We start from the raw sequence: 18802 nt of genomic DNA on the forward strand, positions 1-18802 counted from the left end.
TAGGCAGTGGGCAAAGGGAAAAACTGCTGCAAAGTAATGATGCAACATGCTCACCGTTCTGCAGGGATTTGTCCTCTTCTGAACCAGGCCTGGTGTAAATTTACACCAGACTGTTCAAGTCAGAGGAGCTACAGTGGGTACAGAGCTGATACCACCTAACGATTCATGGTATTTACTATAACTTTGCCCTATTTAATAACAGACCATTTCTAACCCTTACAGGGATGCTAAGATTTTCACCAATTCAAGAAAGTATTTCTCTTTCATGAAAAAAATGCAAAGTATCATACTGTCAGCATGTATAACCTTCGACTTTTTTAAAAACCTAAAGGGTCTGACCGAGGCACGGGGGTGGTCCCATGGTACACTGACGATGTAGGAGGTTCCTTCCTATTCCTTCATAAAGAACTACCAGCAAGGTGTTTAAACTCTTCAGACTGCTAAATGCTTGAGTAGATTAACAAATCAAGGAACACACCACAGCCTGGAAAAGATTTTCACTCGCTGCCTGAGTCTGAAAGAGCAAAAATGGTGTTTCTGATTTCTAGCGTCGTCTTTCTGACTGCGGGAGGAGGGATGCACTTCCACTCAGTCACTGCTTCATCATTCAGCAAAATTATTATTTTCTTTATAGCATCCACATGTCGTCATAGAAATCATTGTGATTTCTCAGTTCTGCCATTAAAAGACCCAGAAAGTGGATCAGAATTGCTGTGCCGTGTTGTTTGAATACGCTCAAGCAGGTTTCCCTAAGTGTGGAGGAAAGAAGGAGGTAATGGAAAATATGAAATGGGTTTATTCCATTTACACACGCTGAAAGGCATCTCTGGGGAGAAAGGGTAAATTCTGGGTTTCTGCAGAACATCCTCTTTCCTCCTTCATTAAATCAGGTAATTATGCTTGATTCGACTGGAAATTTCATTTGGCACCTTTTCATTCTCTGCTGTCAAGCAGCTACCATGGGCCAAGAGACAATTTCACCAAGCAGGAAAGGATCATCCGCCACCAGGCTCTGCCTCCGTGATGCTGAGATGCAGAGAGCACCTCGGCAAGTTCCTGGGTGAGCTGGTAGCTACCACGGAAGGAACACAGTGATGGGAGACCTCCATATTTCTGAGGCAAGAGTTTTGAGGCTGGCAGTGACGGAGGTGGTTATGAAATGCCATTTCTGCTGACGAGTAGAAATTAGGAGCCACACACATGCAACAGCACGGTGCTGAAAGCCGCCCCGGCGCAGCATCCAGCTGCTGGGCACTGCACCTTCCCGTGGTGGTGAGAACGCCCAGGCAGGTGGCAGCGCTGTGGAAGATGGGCAGGATGGCCACATGTGGACCACTGATAACCAAGACCAGAGGGGTAAGGAGCACCTCCTGAACCCGCTGGTGCAGCTTCAGGAGCCCTCTGAAGGCAGTCCAAGCAGGCAGCTGGGGCAGGCCGCTAACCCAGCAGTCAAAGATGCTCTAGTTTGCTGAAGATCAGCTGTAAGAACTGTGTGAATTAAACAGAGAGGAGAAGCTGGCCAGGTCCCTGCGCCTCCTCTGAACTCTTCACAGGGGAGGGAGGAAAAAACCCCACAGCAACACCTTGGGTCCTCTTCCCACCCCTCTGCTCCACCTCCTTAAGCTTTTCCTCTTTGTTTACTGCCTGGACAACCTCTACCATTGCAACGTCTGGCACCTACAACTGCACTTTTTCCTTCTCACCTAGAACACCTTGTGATGAGCTCTGTGCTAATGACTTGCCTTCTCGTGCTTCCTTCCACATTTAAGGGCAACACCTGTACTGGAAAAGTAAGGATTCAGAACAGAGGTTCAAGCCGCGTCAAAGCGCCGCGTGTAGCTCCACAGCAGCATCCCGGTCCAGGCAGTAACAACTGCCAGATGGTTTCAGCACTGCCTCTTCTCGCAGTGGAAACAGCTGAGCAGTGGGCTCCTAGCTGCCAGGCTAGTCTGGAATTTTCTAAGTCCCAGTTACTAGAAACTAATTTTTTCAGTTTCAGGCAACACTGTCATATTGATCAAACCCAACACTTGGCATGTGCCGTGTATGCTGTAATGTCGTGGCACAGCTACTCACTTTCAGAGGTGTATTTTTGAAATACTCAGCTCCATTCATCTTCCCTAAAAATATGCAAAAATATTTATAGAGAAGCTGGAGAGACTTTATTCTACCTAGTACACATAACTGACAAAACACACTACAGATTTTCAAGGAGAAGGCATCGACAAAGAAGTAAAAAAACCCCAGAAAAACCAAACCAAATGAACCCCAAAGGAACCATCACTCAGTTAGCATTAAAAAGAATGTAAGTCTGTTTAAGACAACAGTTACTCCACGTTTTGTGTTGTTTCTGTCAAAAACAGATTTTAAAATTGCGCGGCCATTTGAAATACTCCCTTTTGCTTTAAACAGGGAAAGATAAAGCTCAGCACCTAGAAAAAAGTGTTTTTCAATAAACTAAATCTTGTTTGTTGTTTGTTCAAGTTATTTTCTACATGAAATTTATGCATGTAAAAGTCCGGAGACAAAAGAAAAGCATGTGTCACCTTTTCAACAAAAAGGCTGCAAGATCTCAGTTTTATGTAAATAAGCAGGCACAGCTTCCAAGGCTTTAAAACCAGGGAATGCTGAAAACCTCTGTAGTTCCTCAACTCAAGTGTTGCTCCTGGGCAATGCTATAATATTCATTAAAGAATCCATTTATCAACAGATACCACATGTCAGAGTTTTCCAGCACAGTTTTCCTGACACTCCGCTGAAAATGATGCTTTAAAAAAATTTAAATGGAAAGCAATAATCTGAGGTATTTTGCCTGCCATTTCATTCCACAATAGCTGTAGCAACTAAAAAGCAAAGATTTACACTATATCCTTTCTGATAACGTCAAGCATTATGCTTTATTTTCCAAATCATTAGCATGCACAAGAATGACCTCATGGTGAACAGATGCACTTGGATATGGCAGTGATTAGATCAGTCCTCTCAGCAGTCAAGTGTGCCCATTTCAATTAACCCTTTGAAGCACTAACTGCAAGTCTGCGCTGCTGAAAAGCAGGTTTGTAGATTCTCTTGAAAGTAGAAATCTACCCTCCTAAGTATAAAACCCTGAAATCTAAATCTTTCTCTGGTGGAAAAGTTACCTCTTTTCCTTTCTAGAATATCTGACTACTTCCACTTTCTAAGGGTTAACATGATTCTGGCTTCCGATCTTAAATGGAAAGAAAAAAAAAACAAACCAAACCCAAACCCAACCCAACCCAACCCAAACCAACAAATGCTTTTTATTCAGCAGAGGTAATTAAAGTTGGAACGTTTTGTATCTGTTTGTGCCTGTTTAATTTTTACGATATTTTCAAAGAACACACGAGTATTTTGTTGAATAACTGTTTTTCTTTTTGGCTGAGGGAGCAAGAACAGAAAAAAAGACAGCAGCTTAAACCCCCATCCTCTAAAACGAGAGAAATCTGCAGAGGGAAAGGATAAGAATAATTCAATAGTGTTGGATTACGGAGGATTTCCTGGGCTGACTCTCATACCCAGCCTAATTAAAATACAGCATGTAATGTACCAGTTTAACAACAAAGGACCGTATTCTCATCTTTTGTTCCTAATCTGCACATCCCCTAAATGAGTTCAGGGATGCCCATTCTGCCTACCAGGCTGCATTTTCAACGTTTAAGGTATTCAGGGCTATCTATGATACATACAGGGTATGTTGAAGGTTCTACTTCTGAAAACAGCAAAAGAGGTCAATCGGACGATTTCCATGCATCAAATGTAGCACCTGCAAGACTATTTGTGACCTGGGAGACTGAGCCAGGGCATACTTACAGGAAACCCACGTCCCTCTGAATCTAGGGGAAGCATCCCTAGAGGCAGTATCAGCAAACATAAAAACATTTAGTTTAAATAAACAGATCACAGTTAATAATACACCAATAATGTGTGTCATTAACAGCTACATAGTCAATTAATTTAATGGTCTTGATTTGCTTTATATACTGCGTTAATTACTAAAACCAATCTTACTTTTAATAAAAAAGCATACTTACTCATTGACCCTTTCTATCGTGCACACGTATACGCAGCGATGGCAGGATTACAATTAGGTGGTTTTAAGAACAAAGACCAGAGGAGAATTAACCTTAAATTTACCTGAAAAGTTCAAGCTAGGCAGGGTTAGCAGTATCAGCTGGCTTGTTACTTTAGAAGGGGAAACACAGACCTGTGTCAGCTCCATGCATTTACTGCTCTGTGATTCATTTTTGCTTCTGTTACAGAACAGAAATTCCCCTTTCACATGAAGAAAAATGCCGCCCGTATTTCTTAAGGGGCAGACAGCCGATTTTGCAGGCACAGGACAGGGGAAGCTAAGCTTGGAGGAGGTCTTGCTGCCTGTGGCACGGGGGGACAGGCTGCACGCTGGAAAACACAGAGCTGCCGCTGTTCGCAGCCCGCAACCCTCCTGCTTGCCCCCAGCTGTGACCATGCCGACAGGGAAACCGGTGACTTCAGAATAGTTTTTCATCCCTTTCTACTCATTAGGAGGGATGAATAGTGGCTGCAAACTTCAGTCAAATTGCACCCGAGCTGGTTTGTTACTTATTTCTGGAGGCTGCCAGCACATTTGCAGTACCCCGCCAATCTGAACCACGATAAACTTGGGAACAGGCGAGGCTGAGGCAGATGCTGGCGATCCACACGCAGCTCCGCACCAGGCTCCCTGCTCACGGGCCGCGGGCTCGCCCCAGCAGCGGCTGGCAGCGGCACCTGAGCTGCAGGGTTTACATTCAGCCTCCTTGCCGATTGCCAGGATGGCATTTGATGGAAAATACATCCTAATGGCAACCACCGACACAGCTTGTGGCAGTATCTGACCGACTATGCAGGTACATCAGTGGGTAATGTGAGGAGACTCTCTAAAGCAAAGACTTTCAATGCCAGAAGTTGTGACTGGCCTCCAGCTTCTTTGTGAGCATGAAATAAATTCTGACATTCAAAGTCCAAAAACTGGGACCTGACTGTGGCAGGTTTTACTCTTTAAAAAAGCAATAAAATTGTGAAATCTTAAAAACGCATTCAGGTATTGATGATTTAACAGTATTCTGAAAAACTTAGGCAGACATTAGAAACATTTTAAATATTTTTGGCATACCAAATATATCACAACCTTTAGAAAGTATGACTAGCAGTGTTATCAAATGAATCTGTCCTTGCTTGTCGAACTGAATAGCTATATAAGATCACTGTGTGCTGTAAGAATGACGTGAAAACGGAATACAATTACGTGTAGAGCAAAACATTTAAAAGATATCAATGTATCTACATTTTTATTTGCTGATGCATCAACAGATAAATGATTCAAAGCGCTAACAACACTGCGCATGAAATCTACATTTCTATTGAAACTGATAATTTTTTTGTCTCAGGCTTTTGGCAGAGTGTATAAAAGAATTTAATTCACAGCTGTTCTACTTTTTAATGTAGAAAACATTAATCAAAGCTTTAAGTTATAAGCTTTTCTAATGTTGTTTAGTATTCCAGTTCAACAAAGATCAATAGAGGCCATCCCTGTGTTTCTTGACGCCTCTCCAGGAAGCAGAGGCGCGATTATGTAAATAGCACTGGTTCCCCTTTACTTCTGCCAGCTTGCTTATCTCCAAAGCCTTCTGCCTGCTGCTACTGGCGACCAATGCAAGGACATGCATACACCTCTTATCTCCTAACAAAGCTCTGAAAGCTCGAGGATTGGAGCCAGTAACGTTAAACAATGATGCACGGCTGATTTTATTTGTAAGTGATTTATTTTAGCAAATTTAATTTCTTCCTTCAATTTTTCAGTTTAGATGGAAGATTTTTGCTAACAAGTCAGGCTAAAGAGAAATACAGCAGATGTCCTGCTTATAAAGGTTTGAAATAATCTATTAAACAATCCGAAAGAGTAGCAGGGAATAATTAGAAAGTGCTAGTTTCACCCGACGGGGGTAAAAAAAGGATTAAGGAATCTTTGTTAAAGAGTCTAACCCATAGTGACCATATACTTTTTGGAGACTGGAAAAAAAATAAATCTTAAGGGTACTAGAAATCTGCATTTCAGAGTCGAAGTTTCCATCAGGAGACATTTAGTAAAACAGCAAAGTAGCAGTTCACAACTTACTGACTGTACGCTAAATTAAAACCTTTATAGGGCACATAAGGAATACATTCACAGAGTTCAGCATCACATCTTTGTATTTCAGTGGGGCTGATGAATGATGATCGCATTCATGTGCGTGTACATAAATGTACACATGTACGCACACACATATACTCAAACAGGTTCCAGACCAGGTGTTGGAAGGAAGCCTGAAATTTGCTTATCTATATTTAAGGGAAATGTTAGCATACTGCACACTGCCATGATTTTCTAACAGAACACCATTCTTACATTTCTTTTGCATTAATCCCTGACCCTGGTATCTGAGCAGCATAATCCCCATTTAGCATTAGTAGCAACGGCTTCTACTGTGAGGAACTATTTTTCCATAAGTAAGCACCAATTCAGGCATAGCTTTTGAACAACATATTCCCAGCTCAGCAAGAAACCCACACTCCTGAATGAACCAGAGCACATTACTGAGAGAAAGTTCATTAACCTTGCTAGATTCGGGGGTTAACAGGATAGCTGAAGAAAGGAGCAGAGTGAATAGCTCTGATGCAAAACAAATTAAAATGAATGTCATCATTCCTTTTGATATTCATTAGTAGATTCAGGGGAAGAATGGTTGTCTTAAATTTGCAAGCATTTATCTACAAAAAACAGGTGTACATCTGCTGCTCAAGTGCTTCTTAGTGCTAAAGAGAAAAATAACGTCCAGAGACTCACCAGTTCCACCAAGGGAGTAGCTGGGAGAGGGAGAAAAGACCTGAGCGGCAAAATCCTCAAATGTCATTGCTTCTTTATGGTTCTGGATTATTGCTTCGAGATACAGAGCTCTTTCCTCATAACTGCAACAACCAGGTTAAGGAAATGTGTGTGCAGAATTGAATAATGTTACACAACGTCCACCAACACCAGCACTTCAGATACTCAACAATGCTAACCAGGCTGTATGCAGGCGTGGAAAAGAGGGGACCAAAACTGCACAATGCTGCTTAACAGTTCTGAACGTGAACGCTGAGGAGTGAATACGCCCAATGGCTTAAAATTAAGGGTAATACCTTTTAGCTCTGTGAATGAAAAGCTGCAACTCAGTAGATCCGACAGATTGCTGAAGTTACCAAGGGCAGAAACGAACCCCGTAGACTGCAGGCTTTTTTAAAGCAAACCCCAACTTTAGCAGACAAGCTGTGGCATTACAGGAAGTTCCTGGTACACAATGTTCCCATTACAATGACCCTGTCAGACTAGAAAAATAGTTAGATTGAAGAGACAAGCTACAGGACAGAGGAGAACTATCCCCACACAAACACACCCCCCCACACCCCCCATGTATTTGATCACTGTAGTTCATAAAAGAAATTAGCTGTCATAAACAGTGCCTGAAACTGTGAAGTTTGTACTTAAGGCAGGTGCTAGGAGGTGTAATCTTATGTATCCTAAATAAATGATGCATATTGGAAAAATTCACCCCACTACTTGCACGCATTATAGTCTGCATAATGCAGGCAACAAAGCAATCTAAAATCAAGACTATTGCCTTTTAATTAAAACTCGGCAACCTGGAACACACAGCATTCAAATGTGTAATCAAAAACCAGTCACCAATAAAACTTACAAGCGTAACAAGCTGAAGCAACTTTCCAGCTGTCTTAATAGGACCCCTGCTTGCGGCAGCTTTTCACAGCGGAGAAAGCAAATCTTTTCCTTTTGTGTGCAGCTTCTGTTTTCTCAGAAGGTGAATCATACACTTCCAATAACAGGATAACGTCTGAAACAAATCTACAATGGGCTGAAGAACCTCACGTATCACTTTATGAATTAATGCTCGCAGGAGCCAGTATGACATCTCATTCTCTGTTTCCTCATTTAAAACAAAAGTTTTCAGATTTTGTTTCTGTTACGGAGAAATGCATTCTAACTCTGCGCGACTGTTATGCAGAAGCAAAGGCCAATTTAGATTTAGAAATTGGAAGCAGTGAGAATAACACCAGTGACAACATAATGCAGGTGAAGGCATTTAAAACTGAAAAGCATTACTAATTAATACCGAAGTACCATTTTTTACTTTCATTACATCAACAAAACCACTCTGAAACAGGATTTAAAAAAAAAAAATATATCAGAGTAAAGCCATGCTTAAAAATAGGACATGACGGTCTCGCGTTCTACCTCCAGGGCAATAAGCAAAGCACATCTTAATTGTACTCAGGTTCCTATAAGCTCGGTGGTAAAAAAGAAAAAAAAATTTTTTGCTTTTAATGCTAGCAGAGGACGATTGATATGTGATAAATCTTCTTATAAACTTCCCGTGGAAGCCCGAGGAAAGAAAATCAATACATAGCATTTCAGAGTTTGCACCTGCTGACAGCATTATTTGCTTAGTTTTTTTCTCTCTTTTCCCTATGCCCAGGAGAACACATTCCTGATAGTGCAAGCATTAGCCCGCCTGCGTTTGGGGCTGCCTCCCTATTATGGGCTGAACTCCTGATGACTCTTGTTAATGAATAGGCTGCCAAACTTCCTAGGAGAGGAGGCACACGCCTGGGCCCTATTCTAAAGGGACTGACGGATGCCATTCACTTCTCATTATGAAGATGCTTATTCCACGGTGCGCTCGGCTGTTGCCAGGGCTGTGCGGAGCACACGGCCGGGCGAGTGCTGGCCCTGCTAACAGCGGGACGCGGGGGCTGCGTGGCCGTCTGGCGAACAGCCCCTCCGCCACGGAGCTGGCACGTGCTGGCGCAGCGGGAACAGACCCAGGCGTGACAAATTACTGAAAGGGCTCGGCTAAACTTGCGGCTGACGACCACCTGAGCCTGCGGACCAGCCATCAGCGCTCAATTCATTGCACAGCCTTTTAGGCTGCGGTCTGCTTGTGGGCCCACTTTAAACAAGGCAGGGAGACTATAAAGGCTTTTCATGCTATGCCTAATAATATCCTGCTGTTTAATGAAAGACCTTGCACATCTAACACATAAGCATACAATGCGCAGAACAACTGCTAACACACCAGAAGTTTGTACCGATTTTGCTAAATATTGCACGGAAAAAGAGAGTGAGGAGGTTTTGACTAGGTTAGCATTACATCTTGTAAAACCCTTATTTATGAAATGGAAGATACCCTAACCACACAAAAGACCAGAAAAAAAACACTCAGCCAAACAGCTGGGCAGCTACAGGAGAGGCATCTGAAAAATAACATACTGAGCTGCGCTTAAGCCAAGGTCCAGAGCGCTGTGCAGTGCGATTAGCAGCTCCAGAGGCACACGAGGAAGATCCCAATTCAGTGCTGCTCTTCCAGATTAAAAACCTGAAAGCAGTAGGTGCAGGTACCACAGACTCAGTGAGGAAGGCCGCTGCATAAACCAGCTCCACTTCACCTGAACCCTTCGCAGCTCAGTGAACTCCTTACCTTGCCCAGGCTCCCCACAGCACAGCTACCACCAGCACCAGACAGCACAGCGGCTGCTCCCACACGGGCAGTGAGCGAGATGCTCATACTGATTTTCACTTACAGCCTAATCTAAAAAGCATTAAGTCACTGCAGGAAAGTTAAACTAAACTCTCTGCTATCCCTATTTTAAAACACACACATATTAGGGAAAACAGTTTGGATTCATTTAAAAAAAAAAAGTCAACTAAGGTTTTACTGAAGTTTAGGAATTCTAATGGAGGCATTAGAAACTTAATAAACAAGCTTTAAAGAACCCTCCCAAAATACCTCCAGCCTTGTAAACACAGGTCAAGAAACTAGCATGACATCACGAATAGTGCCTAACCTCTCACACAAAAATCTTTGTTCTGTAACCTGCTCAAGTTCCACTTCTTACATGCAAACAAACCCATCATTTTGCTACTTAACTGTATTTATGTCAGAACCTTCTGCAGGCACCACTACGTTAGTCATCCATCAGACAGCCTGGAGTCCCAGGCAAGGTATTTTCAGGATCTGAGAGAACCTAACATACCCAAAGAACAATAATATGACAGAGATGAGGGGGCAGAGGAGAAGACTCAGCATTTCAAGACCATTTGTACAGGAGCAGTCTGAAACAGTAATTTTCAATTGCAGCCTCAAGAAGCTTCGTATTTATCACCATGTAAAAACGCTTTCATCCAGATAATCACTAGTGCAATACTTGATCTGTCAAAACTGCAGCCCTTGTAAATGTGCTGTGCCTTCATCCTTAAGAACCCGTGATGCGATTTTACTTACTTACATGTGTTAGAATGTTAAGCTGAATCTTTTTAATATGAAATTTGTGTCATCTCTCCCCTGTCAGCTTTCGGCATAGCACATCTGATGCAAAGATGCCCATGAATGCTAAGCTGCGTCGCATTATTTACATCAAGCCAGTATGTGCAGAGTGCCGCATAAACTACTACTTTTTAAAAAATGCAACACATATATCAGCAAACTCCCACTCCCAGCTCATTGTTATGCTCTGGGTCAAGCAGGGCCAGGAGAAAGCTTGAAGTGCCTGGCTGGCTTTTCTACAGAAGCCTCAAGGCTAGATTGCTGAAGTGAAGCATGCAAATCATTTTCTGAAGACGGCCTGGCTGCAGGGAGGATGGGTTATGATCTTGAACCCTACCCCGGTGAAGAAGCTGGACAGCTGGCTTCCCTGATTAACTAAGCCCTCATTTATCTGAAGGTTTTGGGCGTCCCCTGAGATCTTCAGATAAACGGAGTTATACTAGACATTCAAAGGAGCTGATCAAAAGCAACCTCTTTTAATATGTATGGCAATTTGACCCACCTCTTCAACAACTGCATTATTTTACATTTTGCTTTTACCATGGTGAAACTTCAGAGCAGAATGTTTTCAATGGGCATGAACATTTTTATTTATTTCATATATTAAACTATGTCGAGAGCCACGACAAGGAGTGAATTATCCACCATGAATACGTGTAACTGTGGGAGAAAAGAATTTAGCTCAAATTTGAATACAGCAAGCAAATCTCAGTATCCGAGTATCATGAGCTTTTATATCAGTTCATCAATTATTTTAACAGTTCAGCTATACAATGTAAGCAGTAGGACGATCTGTGAAGCTCTGTGGTGAAACACATGCAGGACCTCCTTCCAGATGGACAATCCAAAAGAAGAAGTAATGTAGAATTTTCTGAATATTCACCAGAGATGCAGGTAGCAGCCAGTGCACAGCTGACCTGTGAGCATCACCTCCACAATTAACCTCTACAACGTACAGCCAGTTTCAGATGCATGATTTAAAATATAAAGACCTTGAAAAGCCTTCGAAGTCCTACTCATCTGGGGTCTACAGGTGAGCTGAGCCATCCCTGGGTCTGCCCAACATCTCCCTCTCTGCACATACGCACAATGTTAAACCATAAATAACTATTTAGAAACAGGGAAAAAATAGAAGATGATTATTTAAACAGATCCTGAAAATTTAGAACTTTTGCTTACTAACCTTAACTATGCGCTGACTTCAAGCAAAACCATCAACTACCCATCACTGCTGATGGCAATGGCTAGCAAGTCCTTCCCCACTCTATTTTTTGGAAATAAAACATTTTGGCAACGTTTATGTACTCTCACCAACATACGGAAACAACTGTATTTTGCTGACACAGCACTCTCTTCATGCAAACAAAAGACAAAAGTATTTGTGGGTTTGTGAACAGGTGGAGAGAGAATTGACTGGCTGCTCTCCAGAGCTCATCGTTTGCAGCGTGCCGATGCCAAGGGGCTCTAGGCCTGGGACTGGAACCCCACCGCCTGGGTCCATGGAGAGCGCGCGCTGAAACAACTGTTCCTCTGGCTCCGGAGGGACTGCCAAGGAAGTTAATGCGGACTATTGGCATGAACCTATTGCAATTTCCATCTGTGATGTGAATCCCACCCTGAGAAGGGCTTTGGGGGCATCTGGCCAGTGGAGTAGCTAAAAGTATAGAGGCAGACAGCTCTTTCCAGCCCATCGGACATCAAGGCTGTCTACATGTCCACATGCCAATTCCTCCTTCCACCCAACTAGGGAGACTTGAAGGATAAAATCTTTGAACTTAGTTCAATGCAAGAAAGCATGTTTCCCAAATCTATGCTAGAGCTTTCCAGCCTCACTGGTGCTTATATAGGTGATCACACGGGTAGTGTGCAGACAAGAGAAGGAAAACCTGTTTTGCAAACAGCCGATTCCTTGGGCAGGCCTGACAGACTCTAAGGCAGAGGAAATAGAAGGCTATGGTGAACTTCTGTTTTACCCATTGCCCTTTCAAGACTTCAGTACCAAAGAACTACTGGTAAATCATTTCTGACCATTACAATGTATTTTGGTATCCTCCTAATTTGTATCATAAGAACCAAAGATGGTTCCACAAAAAAGGTTTGCTCCTGAAACCACGATAGTGGTTTTGAAACCAAACAAGAACATAAATGTTTGGGACTTACCAAAGCAGAATAAAGCAGGGACCATAAAATTGAGGTTAACATAAATGTATTGGTAAATGACCTCTATGCACCTAATTGTTCTCCTTAAGCTCTGAACAGGAGAGAATTACTGTGCTTTTAAAATGTTGCGATAGGCAATTTCAGTGTGAAACTCAATATGCTTGATTGGGCCTGCCATCATTTATGGTCTAGTGGCTGTCACTGCTGCACAAATTTAACTGAAAACTTTTGGGGGAATTTTAGTAACATATATCCTTCACTGAACAGGTGCAATTAAACCATACCTGTCAACAACTGCAGATTTATGTGCTTTTTTTAGAACAGAGCATCTGAGATTAAAACTTTTCAGAGTGATGCATGTCTTAAATTGGTCAATATAACACGTAAGACATGTATTAGACGAGGCTGACTATAACCATCCAACTCAAACCAACGGTTTTGTGCTAGAGGGGAGTGAGACGGGCTCCCTCACCGTGGTCAGCCCCTGAGAAGGCCATCTGTCTGCGGTGCAGCCGCAGGAGGCAGGGCTTGATGCCCTCCCTCAGCGGAGCAGGGACGGCTAGTGCCAGGGCTGCTGTTCCACCTCCTTATCCAGAGCAGGCAGATGATCCTTTGCTGCCAAAACCAAGAGCTCATCCTCTCCGCAGTATAATTTTCCTCTGCTCTGCCACCCCTCAGTACAGAATTACACTAGGCAGGCAGCCCTCTTTTACTGTTGTGTCAGGGGGACTAGAGGGGGGATTTCCAGTCGTGGGGGATGGCTGGAGCCCAGCACACCCTGGTGTACAAGAAATGCGACACTCACCAAAACTGACAGGTACAGACAGATTTCCAAATGGATTTCTCCTTTGAGGAGTTTTTGCCCACTGTCTTGGCACCATGTCTGGAGCTCTGCCATCTCTCTCCCCCCAAGGGGAGCCTGGGTCTTTGCTCAGGATTACAAAAGAATCCCAGTCCCGACTGATGGAGACAGGGTTTCAGATACTGCCGTAACACCGAATAAAAAATAACCTGTAATTGCTGCAAGTAACATGGCAGACTGCTACAGCATTTTCCAACACGCACTGTGCAATGCATTTCTTTCCTCACAGACTGTTGCCATTAACTGCTTTAAAGAAGAAACTGGAAAACAACAACAAAACCACATTTCACATGGTGTCAAACCATTTCTGCAGAAATCAAGTAACGTGAAGGTGCCCCGAGGCATAAAGCTCTGGCTCACGCTCTCCTGTGCGGAGCCCTGCTCTGGCGCTTGCTCTTGGCTCCCGTGGCTTGTTAGGTAGCACGTTGCCCAAGGTGTGCTGCAAACCACCCGTCTGGCAGAAGCACTTGCCTGCCGCTCTGGGATATCAAGAATATGTGGCACATTAGTCATGCCAAGTGCTTCAGGGAAGAATTTTGCATTTATTATGATTAAGGCAGAAAACAAGCTTTCATCTTAATTTACTACTACTACTCCTTGCGGGAAGCCCCTGGGAGCAGATAACATCATACCATTACAGACCGATCATTTTGTAGGAGGGGTGAAGGAACAACGGATTACTTTCCTAATACAATGCAATTCTGTACTTTGACAGCACTCATGTTTATCCCTATCTGAAGCTTTTTTTATTCCAACGTAGAGTACTTGTGATTATCTCCTATCAGGTATTCCTGTTTGTACAGATACCTGCTCTGAGGGAAAAAAAAAAAAAGTTAGAAATGCACCTCATCTCCTTTATCACCTTTGTTCTCATTGAAAGCATTCCTCGCCTCGTACAGCAGCAACAGAACACTACAGCAGTGCACAGACCAGTGGCAAAACTGCCAAACACATATGTGCCTAGAAAAATGGCACTGTACATTCTGCATTGTACAGTCAGCCCTCTGCATACGCCAGGTCCATTCAGCAGCTGCACTCCATGCCTCACCATACTGATAAGGCTTTGATTAAAATATTTCAATTGATTAAAGTGATGACTTAATTGCCTATTATCAGTTGGGGCAACAGAAGCCCTAACTGGTAAATCATTTCACAAGGCACGCAAAGATTTAACCCCCAAGAAGCTATTTCTGAAAGTACTGCAAGGACTATTGTACGTTCAGATATACAAGTTCTTGGCCAGCAAATTAGTGGGGCATGATTCCCCCAATATATATTTTCTCTAGAAGTATCCATATAGCTCCTATCCAATCCTGAGAGTTACTCAAAAAGGACAGAAGCTGTGCAGGTCTAACTGAAAGTCACCTTTCCAGGGCCCTAGAGCAGAGAGCTGTAGAGGTCCCCTCTCCTGAGGGCAGAGGGGTGAGCTATCTCCTGGCATTCTCCTCCAGCAAAGTACTTGGTCACCCAGGGAAATAACCTGGAGACTGCAAAATGGGTGGAAGAGGCCCAGAGAACAGAGGGTTGAGAAGATCTGCTGGTCTCCCCCAAGGCAGCACAGGCTGCAGAAGAGATGGACAGAGATGGACCCTCAGAAGAACCTCATTGAGAGCAGAGCCTAGCCCCACCTTGCCTTTGCCTATGCACTGAGCAGGAGCTCAAGAAAAGGAGCTGCCATCATGAGGAGCCTTCACTGTACAGGTCTAGACAGAAAGCTGCCCAATGACTGCAGAAGACAAATCCCTAGGTCGTATTTTCTGAGGGATCAGTATAACATCATAGCTGTCCCATTTTATCAGTGTATGTACAGCTGCCAATGCTCATGTTCTGCAATTATCTGGCTTGTTCCACAAGCGGGGTGATCATCAAGGGATAAATAACTGGAGGAAAGGTCACATGTTACCAAGCAATGCTTCCCCCATGCTTTGTCGCAGTCTTAATTTTATTCAAGAATAAATTTAAACTTTCAAACACTAATAAAATGCACCTATTTCAGTAATTCCACTAATGAGCTGTTACTTTTGGACATCTCAGAAAAAGGGCAAAGGTACAAAGGTTCAATTATTTGTCATTTACTTATGCCTTCCAGTTCCTTCAAATTGGCTGCTTGAGCACACAGGGATACTATACTATCCCTGGTCCACTACTGTTAGCCACATACCAGCAATACTATCCCCTTTTACTTTTATTATCCGCTTTGTTACAGCATATGTGTATTACAGGGAAAGGGAGGTTTCTTTTGAAAGCTTGAGTATCTTTCCACTAAACCAGTATTCTAATATTTTTTTGTTTGTGAACAGCAGCAGCAGGATTTTCAGAACTGTTAAAAGTTGCCCACACCAACCTTTGGGAGGGACGGTAAAACTCCTGACTGCTTTTATCAGGCAGATCTTGAGAACTTTTGAAAACCTCAACCCTGAAGTAACAGCAATAAAGAGTCACTAATAGAAAGCCAGATGCCAGCCTGTGAATTGATGTCCTTCCCCAACATGCGATCACTTCAGAGGTATCGTTAAAGTGGTTGCAGAAATGACAGCTTATGACGACAGATGCTGTACTGCATTAAAACCCTCCCCAAAACCTTGTGGAGAAAAACCTTCAGGCCTGTTTGCATTGGGTGGCTGGCATTTGTAACTCATTCTTCAGAGAAAAAAAAGTGACCGAGTAACTGAACCCTTAGGAGGAGAGGCTGTTTAGGAAACAGCAGTGCCGTTTTGGAGCTACAAACCATCACTAGTGGGGTTTACGTGTATTGTGCATCTGCCTTCTGCTTAACACGGGTGCTCTCTTGGAGCCTGCAGACTGCACTGCATGGGTCAGGTTAAGGAGAAAATTGCAAACTCACTAATTTTTGCAGCATGTGTGGACCAAATATTTAATTAAAACGTCAGACCTGGTGTGTGCTACCAACACAATATAGCTTATCTGAATGTGCAACATAAAGACATTGTCCACCAGTGTTTGTCATTCATTCACCACTTACAGATGGCCAAGCCATGTGGGTATTATTCAGCATATTCCAAGTGTGAGACCCTCACTGGTAGGTTGGACGACCTAATGGAAACTAAAGGACCAGAATATGCCAAGTAAAAAACAAATATGCTCTATCCACACAAATAAATTAAATATGCTGAGGAATGCTCAGGCACTTCACCTTCTTTGTATGAAGCACCTCGCATCCATGCTATTAATTTTTTAACTTTTTTTTTGTTGTTTCCAAAGCAGGATAGCTACGCTGAACATCTGACACTTAAGCAGAAAGAAAACCGTACAGCCAGGGAGTATTATTACCTTCATTTTACAGAAGATGGAGGTACAGAGAGACTGAAAAATGGATGATTTTGTGGTTAAGGAACTAGAGAATAACTCGGGCCTCAATTTTTTTTGCCTTGACAGATTTCCCATCTCTCCTGTTTTAATAAGTAAAAAAAAAAAATGTTGTATTTTAAAACACTTCTACTAACTAGTATGTTTTAGAAACAAAAGTGACTTTAATTAGAGTTATTTCTATGAATAGTAATTCTGTAGTTTTAACATCTTAAGTGGAACTCATTTCATTTTTGCAAAGCTAGAAATCCCCTCTCTCTCATAAGATACAGCATCCGGTTTTGGTAGCAGCAGCAGGCTGCAAACTATCAAAACCTTTAGCTGGTCCTGGACTTCAGTGTCTTTAGCTCTGGGCCGTATAAGTGTGTTTACTGGGGAGCCAAGTTCAGGGGGAGAAGCAGAAACAGTTTTTCTGGTAGCTCATTGTTTGCATTTGACAGCTGTTGGAAACTGCTTACATGCTGGAAATATTAATAGTCTTGATGGAGATAAGTGAGGCAGGCAGGCAGGAATTAGAAGAGCTGTTTATCACATGGCTCTCCTATATGGCTGCAACTTCCTCTGGACATGTCAGATAATACGATTTGGTCCTAAAACATGCACAGCAGATAGTGGAATGTTTACTTGGAGCCGTAACCAGAAAATAAAGACCGCAGCATGGTTAAGTGAAAGCCTCATGCCTTCTCCTTAAACACAGCCACAGCAATTACTGTTTGAGTCTCCACAGGAGGGAATGAGAGAACCTCTTCTCCTTCCTACGGACCTTGTTTCAGTGAGTTATGCCTCTGTACCTCATGATGAGATTGCTGTAATGTCCTATACGTGTACCTTTACCCTCAGGACACTCAAAAATAAAGTTGATACAGAATGCAGCTGCCTGCTCATTAAGCAAGAACCCATATTGGGAGCGCAGCTAGCCACTCGGCCAGGATCCGCAGTGCCTTGCCATGATGAATTTCCAGGTGGAGCTCGGAAGGATCCTGCAAACCTCCAAATCCCAGGGCAGCTGGGGCACGTGCTCGCGGGGATGCTCTGCAGTGAGTGCTGCCTCTTGCTGAGCACAGGCCGGGCTGCAATTCTCTCACCATAAATGCAAAGGAGCTGCTAGCAGGGGAATATTCAGCTAGCCAGACTAGATCTTCCTGTCTTTTACTCAGGCTTTTAGGAAAAGGGCAGACTTGCTTGTAAGGTCTGTGAGTTTAGGTTCTTAATGATATCAGCTGATGACAAAATGCTGTTGGTAGTCACTCATATCTTAAAATTTTCTACTAACAAAAAAATGACAGCTCACAAGAGTCTAAGTAAGAGGCTTAGAAAAGTTTTTGAAAATGAGATGTTATACTTTGGTCATTGTACATATGAAAATACACAAACACAGAAATATATACAAGTAGACTTACAGGCATGCGCGTATACCCTTCTCAGTATATTTTAACATTACTACACTTACTGCCATCACATTCTCCAAGTGCAAGCAAACTCGGCGAAAGCTGGAAATGACACCAGACTGGTACACTACCTCTTAAAAAATTCAAATGCCACTCAGCTCTGTTCCTCATCCCACTCTGTTATGTAGTGCACCTTGAGAAAGGGTACAGGTCACTGCATTTCCGGAGTCTGTATTTTCAAGCTCCATCACAGCAATATCAAAGTAAATATACAGTTAAGAATCTCCCAGGATACTGGCATACTCCAAACCATTCAAAACCTGAATGTACCAGCAATAACCTAAGTCATTCTCAGCTTTGAAAATCGAACAATCAGAGATAGGGGAAAAGGGAGATAATGACAGATTCATATTTCAAAATTGTTGAGAACGGTTCATCAGATTTACAAGACAATTAAGTAACTTGCGAGGTAATGTCACCACAGTAAGTCAGAAGTCAACTTTTGTCTCAACATCACATTTAAATTATAAGGGAAAGCAAGCAGAAATTATCAGAATATTTCCCCGCACGTTCACTTCACTAATCTGGATGCTTTGAAAGCTGAAAAAGGGATAATTACCGACACCTTAAAGACGACAAGCAGTGCAGCGGCAGGGAAACTTGCA

At 42.9% G+C, this 18802-nt stretch overlaps 1 protein-coding gene across 4 annotated transcripts in view; it reads right to left on the reverse strand.

Moving 5' to 3' along the window:
• The window catches only part of RALGAPA2 (Ral GTPase activating protein catalytic subunit alpha 2), a 136199-nt gene that overhangs the window by 9558 nt on the left and 107839 nt on the right, over positions 1-18802 (reverse strand). For all 4 annotated transcript variants that reach the window (XM_055725932.1, XM_055725933.1, XM_055725935.1 and 1 more), the window contains one exon: positions 6866-6987. In XM_055725932.1, coding sequence (XP_055581907.1) covers positions 6866-6987 — 122 coding nt within the window. The remainder of the gene's footprint in view (positions 1-6865; positions 6988-18802) is intronic.

The sequence above is a fragment of the Falco cherrug genome, chromosome 13 (assembly GCF_023634085.1).
Source record: "Falco cherrug isolate bFalChe1 chromosome 13, bFalChe1.pri, whole genome shotgun sequence".
Classification (NCBI taxonomy): domain Eukaryota; kingdom Metazoa; phylum Chordata; class Aves; order Falconiformes; family Falconidae; genus Falco; species Falco cherrug.